The sequence below is a fragment of the Diachasma alloeum genome, unplaced genomic scaffold (assembly GCF_001412515.2).
Source record: "Diachasma alloeum isolate Michigan unplaced genomic scaffold, Dall2.0 Dall_scaffold_00177, whole genome shotgun sequence".
NCBI lineage: Eukaryota > Metazoa > Arthropoda > Insecta > Hymenoptera > Braconidae > Diachasma > Diachasma alloeum.
Window position 1 is genome coordinate 681,717 of NW_021680343.1, and position 14,909 is coordinate 696,625.

A 14,909-nucleotide genomic window follows, 5' to 3' on the forward strand; every position below is an offset into this window, starting at 1 on the left:
CCCCCCCCCCCCCCCTTCATGTGGGGTAAACCACACACCCCAAAATTCCATGTGAGGTTTTCACCGCCGTGATACCACACCTTCTGCCGCCCCGGAAAAGGAATTCTTCCCAGAGGGGGATTTTGACAGTAACCTGTGTATCTGAAAAAATAAAGACGATGGATCGCCTCGATAATCCGGCCTTGAGCATCACGGCTTTAATGTCATCGTGCCAGTCGTTGAGGCTGTAGGAGCGACGTGACTCAATTTGGAAACAAATATGTTCACCCAAAAATGCTGACAGTCGTGTTAGACTCTGTCGTCCTGAAACATGCACCTTCCACTTAATTTTCTCGGTGAGTATGCTCAGTTATGAATGATAACTGACATAATTGCGAGAGTCTATTCACAGGCGTAATCGTGGTGTCACTCGCTGATGTAATCAATTGTAATCCCAGTGAAATCAATGTAATCATTGTAATCACATGATTACCATGTTTGTAATCAAGTTTTGGTAATCAAGTGGTAATCATTTGTAATCACTTTAATCATTTGTAATCAGTGTAATCTTTCGTAGTTGCTCCTAGTGAGACCGTGAATTTTGTTTTTGAATTTTCGAGCGCGTCATTTCTACCAACGGTAAGAGTCAGAGATCCCGGGATCAATTTGTCTTGGAATCCCAGATGTTTATGGTTCAGTACCTTACATAGCCAATGCGTTTTGCACAGAGCATTTGTCCGTAGAAAATTGATTCAACAGAGTTAAAATTTCTTCTTATTCTGGAGAACCAACGACTGAATTATCTCTGAATTATCTGCTGGTAAGTTTCATTCTCCATCAATGGTAGATATTCAGTAAATTTATTTTGCCGATAGCACTTATAAATCCCCAAATTTTTAGATGGAGTGATGGAGACTGCATTCCTCTATTCTAATCCCCGCCCCTCCGTCCTCATTTCTTTGCAGGTTCTAATAATTAATTATTCCATCAATTCATATTTAATAAGAGGCCATTTTTTGTGATTTCTATCATTACAGATGTTTGGTAATCACAGAATGTAATCGAAGAAATCATTTGTAATCATGTAATCACATTCTGTGCTCTTGGTAATCACAGTAATCACATAGGCAACGGTAATCAGTGTAATCAGTCCTGTAATCCTGGGTAATCGATTACATTTTGTAATCCCGGTGTCTCCCAATTCGCCTGTGAATAGCCCCTAGCATAATTGTCATTGTCATTCTATTCATGACAATTGGTGACACTCAATTAAGGATAACATATGGATTTTGTTTCGTGGATAATTTGTTTATCAAATTCAATCCGCAAAAACGATATTCTACACTTTCAAGATTATGCGGACTGTCACAAATATGGTGTTGTTGAATATTTTCGAGCATTGTACGAGTATGAAACAGTATCTCTCACCGGAGCCACCCATGCCCAGAAGCAAGGCATTCCCTCTAGCTTGTCGAATAATCCGACTTATTCTGGATATGTGACTCATTGCTTCTTCAAAAAGGACCAGATTCATGGGTGCATTTGTTGTTTCATTGTATTCCTCTAGACTCTGCAAGAGTACGGATTCCATCTAAAGGAAAGGAATTCCAGTCATACACGGAGATGAAATTCAGCATCACATTTTCCTTTTTCCCTCTCTAGGTCTTCCCCTGGGTCTGACTCTGCACTTTGAATTTTGCTGTTTCATTTTCTTTTTAATTAATCCATTGACAAAATTCTCCCCCGTCAAAACTTCTCAATAATTTTTCATTCTATTGAATGGAAAATTATTATTCTCATCAGTACTCCCGAGAATAAAAAAAAAGAAAACAAAAATTAATTTTAAAAAATGGAATAAAAATTTTTTTTTGCTTCAATTGTGTCAAACAGGCGTTTTTCGGCTGTTTCATTTTGCCCCACTCTCTCCTATAAATTAGTCCAGTCACTGGTGCGTTTACCCTACTATAATGGAATGTGAAAATTTGGATGATACAGATGATTATGAAATATATACCTCTCGAAAATCAATAATTCTTTCATACTCTCCATATCGTCCACAAAAATCGCCAAAGAATATTGAAGTTCCATCAACGAGACCTCTACTAGTCTCGCCGAAAAACTCAATGAGCGTCAATCGCAGTATTTCATCAAACCGTTCCAAATCCTTTCCATCGACCAAACGGTCTCCCATCACGCGGGAAACCTCATGAAACCACAGGGCTAGAAGTTTTCCTCTCGTCTGAAGTAAGACAAAGGAACACAATTAACCAACACAAGTGAAATAATTGTCCGTAGCTCCCTGTTAGAAAAAAAAATGAAATTTCATGGACAGTTGACACTGAATGAGATTTAGGGGAAAAAACCAGGAAATTTCAGGTTTCACTGAAAATTCAGTAAAATTCCAGAATTTTACGGGGCATAAAGACGAGAATTCCTTAATTTATTTGAATTTTCAACCTAATATGAATATTCAATGTCAAATTACATTAAATTTTCAGTGAAATCTGAAATTTCATGACTTTTTTCCCCCTAAATCGCATTTAGTGTAACTGTCTTGAAAACTCAAGAATATATTTACCAGAAATTTCTGGTTTTCTATTCATTTTCAGGGAAAAATAGAACGGAAATTTACGTTTCTGTTTGATTTCTCTACGAAATTTTGAATTTTCACTGACAAGATTTCCTGAAATTTCGCTGGAATTGCAACACGACAAAAATTTCCGCAATTTGGCACGGAAAATTCAGACAAAAATTGTGAACAGTGTTCCTCGAGTATTGGAAAATGAGAAGTCAACTTACGTCGATTTTCTCTGGCTCAGCCATGAGCATTCCTTGGAAAATTCTCGAGAAATCGCGTAGATTAAAAGTGTAATGAGACTTGTCTGGGGTTGGCAAGAATTTCTGACAAACTGTGTTGTAGAGATTCAGGCTGGCATTAAGAATATCATCGAGCGGCTCAATTGCCAACGGACCACGCACTAGCCAGGATTTCATGATCGTTCCATAGATTTTCCTCTGCAATTGATAATTAAATTGAATGATGTTCCTGGAATTGAATATAAGGGATTATCGAATTATTCGTTCTCGTCATATCACCGAAGCGAATGCATTCGATTGACCCAGATTCATTATATTTTGGCCTCTGGCTAAATGTGATTTTATCAGTAGAATAATTTATTTTCACAAATATTCCCACGGACGACGAGCTATATTATTATTTTTATACCTCTCGAAACCAGTCGTTTGAAAATTAATGCACATGTGTTTGTCTTTTTTTAATAGCAGTGAAAAGATCAACTTGTTTGAACGGAAAAAAATCGAGACACGTGCAAAGGGACGTTTTGCGCTAGCCTCATGATGACCAGTAAAGAAGGGAGAGTAGAAAAGTTTCAAGGGTTGCCAGTAATTATGGAAAATTCTGAGCCATTGAAACTAGAGTTACGAGGTATAATTACCTCAAATGCCTATGAGCCCTTAAAACGCGGTAGGAAAAGAACAAATAGAGGCGACCAATATCGATCTGTTTCACTTCGCTTTACACACAAGAGGGGTTTGTTAATGATTCTGGTATAAAAACAACTTATGTGGGTGCGGAATGAATTCTTAAATAGTGGCATATCAATGTTTGGACAATTCTCGATTAATTACTTTGGCCTCGTCCTCCATTTCTGGAAATACGATTAGGTGAAAGTGGCGGAGCACGCGCTCGCTTATTGAGTTCCTACCGCCTCCAGGTGGCTGCATGGCCCCAATCAAATTAACATCACATATTGCACGGAATTCTCCAATATCGGTTGTATCGTACCATCCTGGAGATAAATCGGTTTCTCATTAATTTTTGGGAGTGGATTTTCCCGCCCTGAGGGAGGTTTTTCAAATGAACTTCATCCAAACGAATTATTGTATCGTCCATACGAACTCTCGTCCACTATGACCATGTGCACAATCTCTGTTATCGAAAATAGAATTCCCATTTCTAAACCCCTGTCGAATAGTTGACTTTTATGAGGATGCATCTCTTTATTATTCATCACTAGGTCGCTCGCTCCGTTCGCCAACCCCCGTATGACTCCCAGTCTGACACACATGACCCTTATTTTGACACTTGTGACCATTAGTTTCTGACCCTTGGTTTTTGACACTTTATTTCTGACCCTTAATTCTGGTAATATAGAGCGAGCCCTATATGACCTCCCTGACTCTTATTCTGAACTTTATTATAACCCTTGTGACCCTTATTTCGACCCTTAATTTTGGAGTCATAATTTCGAGTACCAAATTTTCATCCTCAAGTCGATTTGGATTTTTATAATATAGGGAGAGATATGTTTTTCTACTTCTTTGGTCGAATATCAGAGCTTTCATTTGAGCCCCATTTGACCCTAAATTTCCGCAATTTTCAATGATTTTATTATGTGCTAGGCGGCTTCGCCCCCTGCTCACTTCGCTCGTCGATCCCGGGGGAGAGGGGGTTCGCCGCCCGCTCGCTTCGCTCCCCCCCCTCCCTATCTTCTTGGGTCTGTTTAAGTATGTGTATTGTATGGAAAAAAAATTGATAGAATGATTGACCGCCTCTGGAAAATTAAAATTTTTATTATTTATAAAACGCTCCAACCAACGCCTTTTGTCTTGAAACTCAACTATTCATTTTTCTATTTATTCACATAGAATAGGATGAAGTATACTCTTATTATTATTTTTGAAGGATTCATATCATTCCCATAAGACCCTATATGAACTTATAGAGATATAATCATACTAAAGAGGTAGAGATTAGTATATTGTGTTACTAGTGCGTAAAGTTCCATTTTTTCACAGGCACGTGTATCCTATTTTTTGTGGTACCAGCATATGAACTCATAGAGATATAATCATACTAAAGAAGTAGAGATTAGTATATTGTGTTATTATATTTTACACATTATATTTTTTTTGGTACCAGCCGAGTTCACTTTTCGAAACGGTAGTGGGGGTAATGTGGTTGTTTTTACGCACGCCGTGCGGAAAACAACCGCTTTACGCACACTAATCCGTTTTGAAAAGTGCACTTTTGAGGCAGGTATCACAATAGTATATTTCGTAACGAGTGCAAAAATTTTTTTCACGAGTTACGAACAATATTTTTCATCACAATGTGCCGGAAAGTGGACTTTTAGGCACGCGGAGCGTGCCGAAAGTTCACTTTTCCTCACAGCGTGATGAAAAAAATAATTCATCTCATCATCAGAGTCACAGATAAGGGTCAGAATCAGGAGCGTCTTCCGAATTCCCAAACCTCCTTATTTTTTTATTATGTAGAGATATATAGAGAGATATACCATTGAAATCCAGCAACTGACGCAGGAGTTCTAAAGGCGGTTGTGCGCCATACTGCTCTAACATGGGCATATTCAAATCGTCTATGAAGAAAATATGCCTCTTCGAAACTGGCGGCCCGTAACTGCCCGTTCTTCGTTTCTCCAATTTGGAATCGATCAAATCCTGGAAAGACAATGGGACATTCCACCCCCGTGCTTTTCATTACGAGTCTGTTACGTCAGAACGACGTGCAATTTCTTTCTCTTTAAATTCAAGAAATTCAATGTTCTCGATTTTTTCATTCTACAATTCAGTAGCAAAATAGTAAAACGATTTAAGTCGGCTTATCTCCCAGTTGAGTTTTTGAGGAATATTTCCGAATCCAAGGGAGATAGCGAAATTATCGTAATTACATTTGTTATGGCTCTCAATCGGCTCTACAAAAAAGGTTATAACAAAAATTTTGGTATCTCCCGTGGATTCCGAGATATTTATTGAAATCTGGTCAATAGTCAAAATTAACTTGTACCATTTTACCACTTCGCTACTGAATGTAATTCCGTCGATTTTCTCGATTGTAATCAATGAAAAATGAGGAAAAATCAGGACAATAATCGCTGATTATTCTTGCAAATAGTGCACGGAGAGAAATATTCAATAAAAATTACGTATCTTTTCCGCAATTCCGGAGCGAAATGTGGTTGTAAGAAATTTCACGGAACTGTCCCAGAATTTTTCCGGAGCGTTTTGTAATTTTTATCTGAATCTCCTGTGAAAAATTACGATACCGTCACTTAAATTTTCTGAGTCGATTCCGTAATCGGTGAGTGAATTTTTACTGAACATTTCTCTCTGTGTACATTTACGTCAGAAGTCTTTTGTGATTTGGATAATTCATGACGTAACAAGTCAATTACGATTACTTGGACTTTTTGAGCTGATGTCTTCGCAGAAAATATGACAAAGTCAGTGATGTACTTGGCTGGCATGCCCCTCGCCAATTTTCTCGAAATTGTAACGGTTTTTCCACTGCCCGTTGGACCGACTGCCAGAACATTGGACTTATACAGTAGTAGATATCCAATAATCGTCGAGCTTCGGATAGTGTCCATGGTAGGAATATCGATATCTGTTCACCGAAATATGAGATCATCGCATAACCTTTGGGTAAAGTAGGGGAGGGCAGGGTAAAGCGGACACTTTCGACTTTTTTGAAATATTCATGACCTGTTGGATTGTTCATGAAATGAAATAATTTTATTTTTCAATTGGAAAACAATGATTCCTCTTTGTGACGAGCTTAGACTGAGCTCAATTGATAAATCTGTTTCTGAGTTGTGAATATCGATATCTCGCAAGTCTGTCACGCTTATTCCTCATTCTTATTGTATCCTATTCTAAAGAGAATATACACGTAAAGTCGATAACTATCGATATCTCGCAAGTCTGTTACTCTTATTCCTCATTCCTATCCTATCGTAAAAAGGAGAAAGGAAATCGATCTCGAAATATATCGAAAATCTCGAAGCGTAAGCGTAAGACTGAAACCGAGGCGCCACTACGTGAGGAGATGAGAAGGCGCGTAGCACGCGCGGCCGATCTAGTTCTAAAAAGAACATACACTCAAAGTCGATAACTATCGATATCTCGCAAGTCTCTCACGCTTATTCCTCATTGGTTCCAGTCATCTGAGGCGGCAAATTTAATTCATGATAAATTTCATTTTGAGATTTTCAATTATGATTGTCACAATCACAGCGCGCGGTAGCGCGCGTTCGGTCTCGTTTTTAAAAAAGTCAAAAGTGTCCATTTTACCCTACCCTCCCCTAAAACGTACCATGAAATTGCGTGTGCGCTCCTAATGATTCCGCTTCTTTTCCATGCGTCCATTTCATCCATCGGGGCGGGATGTTACTATCCGCGGATGCATCGGTGTATCCCCCCTCCTCTAATCTGGTATAATGAATTCATGTCTACACTATCGAGATGCAGGAGTTGAATAATTCAATAATCATCACGCATCACTGCACTTTGTAATTACGAACATGCATAACTAGAATACCGACATTACTCTGCAATCACCCGTGTAGAAAAATTTCTGTCTTTAGAAGGTCTTCTAGAAATCTTGGGAAGAATCTTCGAAAGATTATGTAGAAGATCTGCTTGGTGACCCAAAAAGATTCTTCAGAAGACAAAATCTTCTAAAGACAATTTTAATTTTCGATCCTTACTCCTTTGATCCTTACTTTTTTGACGCTCAAATTACTAAACCCTGAATTTTGGACTTTGAAAATTTTGACCCTTAAAATTTTGTCTTCTGAAGAATCTTTTTGGGTCACCAAGCAGATCTTCTACATAATCTTTCGAAGATTCTTCCCAAGATTTCTAGAAGACCTTCTAAAGACAGAAATTTTTCTACACGGGCAGTCATTACACTAAATGTTAATTATGGAATGACCATTTCAAAGATGCAACAATGGCAGATTCGATATGAAAGGCGCATTATCCAAATGATTCTTTTATGTTCTCCACTCATAATGCGTTGAATTCGAATTTCCTCGTGAATTGACTAACTCCCGAACAAAAAGCTCAATATCTCGTATTAGTAGGCGTTAAAGGTAATCCGTGTTCGAAGCGGAGAAGCTCTAGAGATTAATGTGAATTACGTGTAATCGTAGACGAGCCCGTCCTCTGGAAACCGCGTGGGATGATGCAAATCCTTCTGAATCGTCCTAAGCCATTCACTGAAAATCCAACGACTCTCCGAATCACAGCTTGCGCCAATACTCCAGACAATTGCAAATGCTACCCAGGGAGTTAACAAATCACCTGGAAAAATTGAAGGAAAAAAACTGGAGGGGAGGAGAGAAAAACATGCAAATGACCACGATGAGCCTAATAAATGCTGACAAATATTTCTCCTTGAAGCGGATTCCACAGGATGAGGGGGCGAACCCTCGCCAGACAGCTCTGTGGAAAATCGTACATTGATGAGGTTTATGTACGCCTGCACCATCATCACATCCACTGTGGCAACGATTTCCCTCATTTGACTGCGTAGAATGGCGAGGGCTGGGGGAAGCAACTCGTAAGTTAATTTAGACAGGTCCGTGGCGAATCCCTTCATTCCCTGAAAATTGGAGTTTATCATCCGAACGGAGATATTTAAAGCTTTTTTTCGTTCAGTATTAATGTGATTGGGGAATATTCGAAGTACCTGAGGGAGGGATTCAATCCAACAGTCAATTAATGCCTCGTGTCCTACAGTTCCGGACTCCAAGTAAATCATTCCACATCTGTTGTTTTGACATTAGGGAAGATCAGAGCGGATCAGTAAGAAGGAATTATTTTATGTAACAGTAAAATGGTAGGGGAGCTGGGGGCTGTACCGCACAGCGGGCAATACCGCCCATCCGTATTTTCCAGGATTTGCTGAGAACATTTTTTTTTCTTTTATTATGCAAATATTTGATAACAGCAAGTTATTTCAACAGAAATTTTCAATTTCCGGCTGTGGAAAAATTGTTAGAAACATCTAAATCATTTCCTACTGAATTTTTCAAATTTTTCGACTTCAGAATTTAAGATTTTTCAAATTTCCAGTTGTGTATTTCGCACTCCAATTTAATGGAGTGCATTTCCCTAGGTGGGCGGTACATGCACCAGATCCCCTAAATACGACGATTCTGTGGGAAAAATTTCTAGGCTTGCGAGAGATAAAAAAATTTATTACATCATATAGTTTATTAAAAATGATGAAAATTCGAGTTTCACTGAAAATTCAGTGACAGTTCGCATATTTGAGCAGCAATCACGAGCAAAACCAAAATATTTTCTCTTCGATTCACTAAAAACTTGAGAAAATATTTACTTGAGACAAAATTTAGAATCTTCAATCACAAAAAAATTACCTCCCCTAAGTCAAGTAGCTTCAGAAACAACTTATCCTAGTCAAGCCGACTCATTCAATTTCATTGAAATTAATTACGCACAATTTCATTTTCTCTCACCTGGAAACAGTGGCAGGAGAAGCGACTTTGAGATCTCCCACTTCAAACATGACTGTTTGCCGCGGGGACAATTTAATTATCTCCCCCGATGTCAAACACAATTTTTTATTATCATCCAACACCGTATTCATATTCTCAATCCAAACGGCATCAACAGGCCCATCAAAGATGTACCATCTTTTTTTCATATCATTTGCACTGCTTCCAGCTCGCACCATGTGCGGTAAAATTCCATCAGTCCACTCATGTGTATCAATATCAAATTCTCCGTATAGTTGACCGAGTGTAATCGCTTTGGGATTGAGAACGACTGTTTCAACTGACTCAAAGACATTCCCAGGAGTTTCCTGTTTACCTTGCAGCATTCTGCACGCGTCTCGCAATATTTGGTAACACTGAAATGAGCGAAGATCATGCATCTGAGGTAGAGGGGGGAGGGGAATGGGCAGGGGGATGAAAACACACATTTCTTTACGGGAAATAAATCTTTTGGGGAGGGAAATCTTTGAATGAATGAGGCCGCATAATTTACTACTCAATTCTGCCCTGACATCCCAAATTTTGACACTCCAATGTAGCCCTACGTTGACGTCAATGAGTTACAGTATCAAGCACCATTTACGAAGAAATTCAAATCAGTAGCGAAGTGATAAAACGATACAAGTCAATTTTTACTATTGACTAAATCGGAATTCCGGCTTTTTGCGGTTCGGGATAGTTTTTAATATTATTTGCCGTTAGAAGGACGGTGGCGATATACAGTAATGATAATAATAATAATAATAATAATAATAATAATAATAATATACTAATAATAATAACAATAATAATAATATAATAATAATAATAATAATAATAATAATAATAATAATAATAATAGTAATAGTCCCTTTGTCTACTTAGGTAGCATGATTCGGGACTGCAGTAGAGCTCACCCTGTGGTCAGAGGGAGCACTATAGCAGAGCGATTAGGAGAAGTTTGCATCGCTTAGTTTACTCGGCGGTCTTCGAGCTGAACTCGGAGCCCTCGAGGATCGTTCAGCGATCTCATTTACGAGTAAAAAATAATAGTAATAATAATGAAATGTAATAATTATAAAACCGAAAAATCAATTATTTGAAATAATAATAATTCTTTTCAGTAAAATATAATGATAGATTTTTTTCAATGAAGGTTTTCAATGAATATATCGGAATCTAAGGAAGATAGTGAAATTTTTGTTATAACCTTTTTTGTAGAGCCGATTGAGAGCTACAACAAATGTAATTACGAAAATTTCGCTATTTCCCTTAGATTCGGAAATATTGCTAAAAAACTCAACTGGGAGATGAGTCGACTTAGTTTTACGACTCCGCTAATGAAATATACTTTCATTATTATATTATAAGTCTTTCAGTGTACTTGGCCCCTTGTTATCCAAATATCCACCCACTTGAATATCAGTATGTGATGAGTGACATCATAGTTCCGAAATCTACATGACTCGCCTGATAATTTCAATTCAGTCTCCATTGCTCTCGAATGTTCCCGACACACGCAAAATGAAACTCTATTTTCTTTATTTTCATCGACGTGAAAAGCATTATCTGGTCTTAATTAATAGTGATACCTTTGGGACTAATTGGAGTAATCACGCGAGTAACATAAACCAGCCTAGATCTCCACTCCCGAGATTCGAAATGAAATAGGAGACCGGCGCAATGTGAAAGCACAAATTTGCGCATGCGATAAGAAAGTTTCAAAGCACCGAGTGAACAGCTCACTCATGCCTCTCCAAACAGTTCAACTTGGATCATCTGTTTGATGACACCAAAGCAAATTTTCACCCCCATAAGTCAAAAGACACATCCACTTTCCCCAGAAAACAGCCGTCCAATTGTCACCTCAAACAGCCCATTCATCAACTTCAATCCAATTTCAATCTAATTCGAATAGACCAACGTTCGGAGACAGTGGGCCAAAAATATAAACTTAATGACAAACCGGTTTGCGAAAGATACATGGAAGCTCATGGGAACCCGAAAAACCGGCGCGCAAGGCGCTACAGAAAACAAATGGAAAATTTGCCGAACAACTTGGTACAATACATCAACCTGAAGAGAAAAAAATAATTCCATTCGATTGTGCATACAACGATCCTAGCTAGAGAGTCCGTGCGGAGTAAAAATAGAAAATCTTGCGGAAGTTGAAAAAAAAAGTCCAAACAATTCAGCAAAAATAGAGATAGAAACATGTATGGAGTGAGTCTACATTGCTTGGAGACTAGATTTCGACGTTCAGTGCAGGAAAATTACACGAATGTCTCGTACCCCATTAAATATAACAGTGGTTTAAATTACGAAGAGGAGCCGCTACCGTGTGAGTCTCTTCTCTTTCTTCTGGAGTTCTTTCACGCTTATTACATTCCCACAATAATAATTCTGGGCCTAGTCGGCAATCTTCTGTCATGCATTGTATTTTCGAATACCCATCTGAAGATGCGCAGTTCGAGTTATTATCTGGCAGCTCTGGCTATAACGGATTTCACATTTTTAAGTGCTTTACTACTCGTCTGGTTGAACAGTGAACTCGATTGGCGGGTGTTCAATGCACACGGCTGGTGTCAAATACTTGTGTACATCAGTGCTGTCTGTAGTTCACTGAGTGTTTGGTTGATTGTCGCCTTCACAGTTGAACGTTTCATTGCCATTCAGTATCCACTCCACAGGCCACAAATGTGTACAATATCGAGGGCTAAGACGATTGTTTGCTCACTGATTGTTTCGTCAATGATCTGTCACTCCTATGCATTTGTAACTGCTGGTGTTGTTGAAAGTGTCCAGGGAATGGCCTATTGCGATCTCAAAAGTGAATACACGGATATTATGAAAGTTATCAGTACGATTGACAGTATTGCAAGTCTGATGGTGCCTATTATACTGATTGTCGTCATGAATACAATGATTATGCGCAGTCTTTTGAAATTTAGCCGGAGATTTAGACAAACGCCCGTGACAAGTGTTGTGGTTTCCAAGCAGTGCAACAGCAAAGATCAACCGGATATTAATCTCAACCAAATTTCGGTGAGTACTCATCTGTTGTTTTATCAAATTCAGTAGTGAAGTGGTCAAACGGTTTAAGTTGATTTTGGCTATTGCCCAGTTTTCAATTAATATCTCGAAATCTAAGGGAGATGCAAAATTTTTCTAATGACCTTTTTTGTAGAGCGAACTAAATGCTACTAAAAACGTTATAATGAAAATTTCGCTATCTCCCGTAAATTCGGAAATATTTCTGGAAAACTCAACTAAAGATGTAATTGACTTGAACCGTTCGACCACTTCGCTACTGAATTTATCGCCTGTTTTTTTTTCACCGCAATTATCGCGCAAAAAATTTGAGGCAAAATTTTAATTAATTTAATTTTAATTTTTCTAGTTTTGAAACCTAAAGCCCAGAAATTTCTATAGGAACAATCTCAACAGAATGGAAAAATAGAAATCTATTGATTGATGCTGTTACATATTTCCTATTGAAATTTCAATTTTTAAATTGCGCAGTTTTAAAATAGAAATGCTTCTTGTCCGTGACATGACTTTAAAAAAAGGAAGAGTCAATTTATGACGTCGTGTTGGTATTCTCCCCTAGCGTCGCCGGTGTCGAGATAAATACAGAATCGGAAATATGGAATTCAACTTACTACGGCTGCTAGTAGATGAAAATAGTGGGCAGAATGCTGAAGATTTTTTTTTGATTGATGCCGGGCATCCGTTCATCCGTAACGATATTTATAGATTGTTGGTGAGCATCCACACTGATAGAAAAGGTGGAACGATTCAGTTGCACCAAACGAGGCTTCTTAACTGTTACCGCGATTCGTTAATAGTTAACGAATCGTGGTAATAGTTAAAAAGTCTCGTTTGGTTCGACTAAACCGTTCTATCAGTGCATGCAATTTGCGCGATACGTTGATTTATACTTTCGATAAACGAAGAGGACGTGCTGAAACATCGAGTTCTATAGCAAATTGTTAAATATCGTATTCATTGTTTCCTCATTTTTTGCATACGGCACACATTGATTTTTATGTAGTCCGTCAGGGTAAATAGTATATCATGTTACTAGAGCGTAAACTTCTATTTTTTCGCACTCACGTGTAACGCATTCGCTGCAAGGGTGATGCCACAATGGGCGCATGGCAAAACTTACGGAATGCCTGAAACAATCGTTCAACTGGTTTTCAATCATTTGTGACAATTGCAAGCGCTACGTATGCTTGCGTTCCATTCATTGTGGCAGGATTCTAAATTATTTGTTTTCCGGGCGGCGTAGAATTCGAGGTCGTGCATAAAGCGTCGCAATTGCAAAAATTTACTGACATTTACTGAAATTTTTGATCATATCTGGATGAAAATGCACGAAAAAAATATAATTATTGCCCGTCACGCAAAAGATATCACACAGCAATAAATTTTATTATCAGGACAAAATTTCTTTCCACGAAAAATCGTTCATTTCATTTTAATCGAATGGTTCTCTTCACCTTCATCATGGCTGGAATGAATTTTACGTTGCCCCTTTGAGTTTATGGATATCTATGCAAATAAAAACGTCGATAGGCATTCCCCTCCTCATGTTTACGTGGAAAAAGCAACTCCCCTATCAAGCGAAGCACGAGGGAAATACCTCTTTTCAAGAGCAAATATCTGTCCGCACGACGAAAGGAATAGTACATTACACACAGAGAGAAATTTTTGATAATAATTATCCTACCGTTCTATAAAAGTTTATCATGAGTCATCGTTTCCTCATTTCTATCCCGAAATTTAGTAAAAATTAATATATGATGATCAAATTTTATTCAACGTTAGAGAACTTTTATCCTGACGCATAATAAATTTTACCCTTCCAGTCTAATAATTTTTATGTAGATACACGGAGAAAAAAATACATCGTAATTTTGTGAGAATCCTTCCAAAAATTAGTGTGCTGTCTACCAACGCTGGGACATAACAGGGAGTCATCGGAAAATTCGCATGTGGCACACTAATTTCTACGGGAATCCCCCGAAAAAGTNGTAATTTTGTGAGAATCCTTCCAAAAATTAGTGTGCTGTTCACCAACGCTGCGACATAACAGGGAGTCATCGGAGAATTCGCATGTGGCACACTAATTTTTACGGGAATCCCCCGAAAAAGTGGCCGGAGTCCCACCAAAAATTAGGGTGCCACTTATGAATTTTTCGACGACCCCATGTTATGTCCCGGCGTTGGGGGACAGCACACTAATTTTTGGGAGATTTTTTTCTCAGTGTAACAACGAAAATTCTAGAACAGTTGATAAATTTTACCCTATTGGTACAGTAATTTTTACTCTATCGACACCGTAATTTTTATTTTTATCAGGATAAAATTTCTCCAACGTAGAATAAAATTTGATCATCATGTACTAATTTTTACTAAATTTCGGGATAGAAATGGGGAAACGATGACTCATAATACACTTTTATAGAACGGTAGGATAATTTTTATCAAAAATTTCTCTCCGTGCATGCCCGAGCCTTGGAAAACAGACCACCGTCCCCCAAGTGCAAGATTGCCTTCCGAGCCGAAGGCGAGGATCGCAAGCACGTGGGGGAGGGT

General features: G+C 38.3%; 1 protein-coding gene across 1 annotated transcript in view; it reads right to left on the reverse strand.

The window, feature by feature from the left end:
- The window catches only part of LOC107036941 (dynein heavy chain 1, axonemal), a 54,287-nt gene that overhangs the window by 18,090 nt on the left and 21,288 nt on the right, over positions 1–14,909 (reverse strand). The window contains exons 18-28 of the mRNA XM_015255212.1: positions 9,288–9,682; positions 8,488–8,573; positions 8,233–8,406; positions 7,944–8,106; positions 7,115–7,230; positions 6,201–6,406; positions 5,298–5,460; positions 3,628–3,788; positions 2,779–2,994; positions 1,408–1,570; positions 134–303 (exon numbers count right to left, since the gene is read on the reverse strand). Coding sequence (XP_015110698.1) covers positions 134–303; positions 1,408–1,570; positions 2,779–2,994; positions 3,628–3,788; positions 5,298–5,460; positions 6,201–6,406; positions 7,115–7,230; positions 7,944–8,106; positions 8,233–8,406; positions 8,488–8,573; positions 9,288–9,682 — 2,013 coding nt within the window. The remainder of the gene's footprint in view (positions 1–133; positions 304–1,407; positions 1,571–2,778; positions 2,995–3,627; positions 3,789–5,297; positions 5,461–6,200; positions 6,407–7,114; positions 7,231–7,943; positions 8,107–8,232; positions 8,407–8,487; positions 8,574–9,287; positions 9,683–14,909) is intronic.